The following is a 4,415-nucleotide window of genomic DNA, read 5'->3' on the forward strand; positions in this document are numbered from 1 at the left end:
AGCAGCGTGAGGGAGAAACGCCACCTCCCTTTGTGGCAACGCAGAGATGGCGGCCCGGACTCTCCCAAGCCTGCCATCTCTTTGTTTGCCTGGCAAGCTGCACTGCGATTCCATCTAATTTGGGGCTGCTCTGAAAGTGATTACTCTCCTTTTCCAGCTAATATCCAACATTCCATATTCATTTTCCTCTGGTGTATCAATTAGTATTTATATAAATGGAAATTAATTTTGTTATTTCTCTCCCATGCTTCAACCCTCTCAGCTCCTTTCTTATTCATCACTGCTGATATTTGCAAAACTGCCAAAATTAGTGTCATCTGCAAATTAGCAAGTCATATATCCCCTTTCAAAACATTAATAGGTTTGGCCGTATTTACCAACCCCGACGCACTCCCGCGGGTCACTTTATTAAAGCTCTCTCTGTGCTCCGTTCTTGCAGAGTGGTGAAGCGGGTTGAGGATTCTGAATGCAGTGAGGAAAAAGCCCAAGGTTCAGAGAGAAGAGATTCAGAAATCACAGGCCTCAAAACAGAGACAGAGGGTGCTTGGTTAAGAGGCTCTTCTGCCTTCCTACCGAGAGGAGAAGAGAAATTACACTTGCCTTGCAGTAAAAAGGTCTTTGAGCTCTACTCCAGGGCCACGTTTCCAAAGACACTGAAATAACATCTCCGCGAAAGGTCAGGAGCCAAGTTCAGCAGGAAAGACATTTACAGACAGCGTCTTTGGGGAAATCATCAGATGAAGGGGACAGTGGCTGCTTCAGCCTGGCTAGCATTCCTGCTTTCCTTCTGGTGACCACGCTCTGACCTGCTCCAGAGAACCACCCTACGCTCAGTCCACATTGTTTTGGGGTCTGATGCTCCAGGCCTGCCCAATCTGTGTTTTCCATCTCCCACCTCCCACCCTACCCACTATAGTGAACCACAGTGACTGACTTAAGAATGGACACATGAATGGACACCGACAGTCCCAGCTACTCAGGAGGCTGAGGCGGGAGGATCTCTTGAGCCAGGAGTTGGAGGCTGCAGTGAGCTGTGTTTGCACTACTGCACTCTAGCTGGGCCACAGAGTGAGACCCGGTCTCAAAAGAACGACAAGAAGAAGCAAACAAATAAACACAAAAGAGAATGGGCATAGGACTCAAGCTAGGCCCAGAGACGTAATTCTGGGATAGTTGTCGGACCTATTGGGATTCAGGAAAACAGAAGATCTCTTTCATCTGGAACTGCTGGGTAGAAAGGAGGCATAAACGAAGGTTCCAGGACGTGCCATGTGAATGGTGCCGAAGGGGAGAACGGCGGGAGACGAAAAGAAGGCAGGGAGAGGGAGACAGACACCAGGTCTTGATCGCATCATTTTCATACCGAGCGCAGCTCTGTGGAAGCTGACGACCCCTAACTTTGAGTTGCATAAGCCAGTAAGTTCCCTTTTCTGCTGCACTCTGCTTGAATTAAATTTCCATTGTTCATGCCCTGCACACACACAAGAGTCCTGACCGACTTAGGGGAGAACCAAATTGAGTAAGAAACAATGGCTGTGTTCTGGGACCTCACAGCTTCACGGGGACACCAACTCTTGCACAGAGACTTCTGATGCGAGGTGGTGTCCCAGTGAGAACCCCAAGGCAATCTGCTAGTGTGGGGGGCGCGTGGGCTCTGGATTCAAACACCTCTGCTTCCGCTCCTAGCTTCCATATGGCCGTGTGACCTTAGGGAGGTGAGTCCATCTCTCTGAGCCTCGGCTGCCTCATCTCAAGGAAAAGAGAGTGAGGAGTATTCCATCAAGATAAGGCAGAGAAAGCCCACCATGTCTGGCTGGGAGACGAAACCCAGCCTCAAACCAGGCTCTTGCCTAATGGTCGGTCGACCTTTAAAACTGCTGCTATTCCAAAGTAATTGGGAGAGGGCTTTGGAATGCAAGGGGCTATGAGAATTCCAAATAAGGCACTTTCCTCTAAGGCACTTTCTAAGAGATCATCGGCGCTTTTGGAGTCGGTGAGGGAGAGATGAATTTTCCCAGGGGATGACAGGGAAGACTCCCGGGGAGGAGAATGGGTTGCAGAAGGGCTTTAAGGGAGGGGATGTGGAGCTCACTTAGGGCACAGCTCCGACACCACTTCCCACCCCCACAAACGAAGACTTAGCCCTCTGGTGGCTGGAAGTGCTGACGGCTGGCAGCTCACCACCGAGGCTCTTGGCTTGTGACTGCCCTTGGCTGAAGAAGGTCTCCTTGCAAAAAGCCATGCCAGGCCGGGCACAGTGGCTCATGCGTGTAATCACAGCACTTTGGGAGGCTGAGGTAGGTGGATCACCTGAGGTCTGGAGTTTGAGACTGGCCTGATCAACATGGTGAGACCCTGTCCCTACTAAAACTATAAAAATTAGCCGGGCATGGTGGCGGGCACCTGTAATCCCAGCTACGTGGGAGGCTGAGGCAGGAGAATCTTTTGAACCAGGGAGGCAGAGGTTGCAGTAAGCTGAGATCATGCCAATCTACTCCAGCCTGGGCGACAGAGCAAGGCTGTGTCAAAATAAATAAATAAAAATAAAAAATAAAAAGCCATGCCCGCCCCCCCCAGGGGCAGCCCAGAGCCAGTGCCATGTTGATATAGACAGACAAGGACATGGCCCCTCACTCAACTCAAGATGACCCCAAAGGGCCATCCCAGCTTCCGAGCTCCCCACGGAGAAGGCTAAGGCCTCAAAGTGGCTGAACCGCAGGCCAGCTTCTCCCTCTGCCCAGTCCTGCCTCCCTCCCTTCCCTGACAAGCGCACACCCCAGTAAACTCCATCTAGGAGTGTGCCTAGGGAACCTAGTCAGCGACAGGCTGTCTTCAAAAGGCAGAGATGGAGCAGGGAGGCGTCTGTGGCGGAAGCGGTGGCTTGCACAGAAGCCTGCGGGTGGACTCCCGAGATGGCACGGGGAGAACAGGAAGGGCTGACACCAGGATTCCGAGAGGCTCCAGCTTCATTTTGGGGATGAGGATGGGGGAGGGGAGAGAGGGAAGCCTGACAGCATCACATCTTTGGTTCTCAGAAGATAGAGTAGAACTGGGTCACATTCACTGGCAGGAGAGAGCAGAAAGCGAGGCTGCCAGGAACCTGGTTAGCAGGGCGCAGGAGGAAGGGGTCACAGTCAGCAGTGACCTTGGGCCTCAAGATTGCCCACGGTGGGGACAGCTGGCGTGGATGCGCATGGATGAAGAGAGGGACTGGCTGGAAGGGTCCACGGAAAAAGAAGGGTGATGAACAGGCCCAGCAGAAACCCCCTGGGATTAGCTCAGAGGTCACCAACTGGCAGCCGGCTGGCCACATACATAGTATGTGTTTTCTTTGGCTCATGTGATATTTAAGACAGGAGAAAAGTCATCACCAACATTTGAGAATCTGAAGACTTCGCATAAGACTCTAGATTTCCGACTTTTTCTGAGAAGACCTGGTACCCTGGGCCCGTGTGTCCGTGCCCACCCCCGGGGCAGGGTGGCTGCAGGTTTTCTCTGCCCGTGCATCTGCTCTTCGGTGGAGGTGGAAGGGACAGCTTGAGGCACTGCACTAAGAGACACCGTGGGTCTCTTCAGGTGCTTATGTCCTCTTGTTCTGTGCTTTCTGGGTCAGGGTCATAGCTAACACATAGGCTGTCTGCATGCAAAATGCAAAAATGCCCCTCAGGGAGGGCAAAATGTAAAGAGATGCCCCTCCTCTGGAGTGGGGCGGCCCTGCTAAGGCCAGGGAGCTGAGCGCAGGCTGCTTTCAGCCTCCACTTGCCCCATGGCCTGCTGCAGTGTCCAACCCGCCCAACTGTCCAGGGAAACCCTGTGCCAAGTGGCCACCACTCCCCCTGACCCTGGAAGATCCTCCTTCCACCCGACACCACTCCAGGAGAGGTACTCACAGATTCCGTGGTAGATGCCTGGCTCTGGCGTGGTGACTTGGGGGACGAGGGGACTGGATGGGAGCTCCAGCTCTGGGACCTGCACATGGGTCGGAGGAGAAGCAGAGGAAAGGGGGGTGGTTTTAGTGATACCCACACAGCTGGCTGGCTGTTCCTCCAGACACCACTGCCCACCCTGTGCCCAGGTAAGTCCCTATGTCCCTTCCTGGATTTTCTGCCTTTGTGGAACTTGTGGGACCAGTGATACAGGCAGACCCTGACCCTCTGGGGTCTGCATCCTCGACAGCAGCTCTCACTAACAGGGGAGGAGCCTGATGCTAACAGCCAAGGTGTTTTGATTTCCTCCAACAGGGAAGGACCTAATAAATGTTTGTGTGGTGAGCTGGAGGAAGAAAGAAAGGAAAGAAGGAAAGGAAAAGGGAGGGAAGAAGAGAAGGAAGAGAGGAAGGAAGGAAGGAAGGAAAGGAGGGAGGGAGGGAAGGAGGGAGAGAAGGAGGGAGGGAAGGAGGGAGGGAAGGAGGAAAG

General features: G+C 53.1%; 1 protein-coding gene across 1 annotated transcript in view; it reads right to left on the reverse strand.

Moving 5' to 3' along the window:
* Nucleotides 1–4,415, reverse strand: part of LOC108302183 (katanin-interacting protein) — a 110,241-nt gene that overhangs the window by 22,279 nt on the left and 83,547 nt on the right. The window contains exon 13 of the mRNA XM_037737566.1: nt 3,891–3,969. Within this exon, the coding sequence (XP_037593494.1) occupies nt 3,891–3,969 (79 nt within the window). The remainder of the gene's footprint in view (nt 1–3,890; nt 3,970–4,415) is intronic.

This window comes from Cebus imitator, unplaced genomic scaffold, assembly GCF_001604975.1.
Source record: "Cebus imitator isolate Cc_AM_T3 unplaced genomic scaffold, Cebus_imitator-1.0 Scaffold39, whole genome shotgun sequence".
NCBI lineage: Eukaryota > Metazoa > Chordata > Mammalia > Primates > Cebidae > Cebus > Cebus imitator.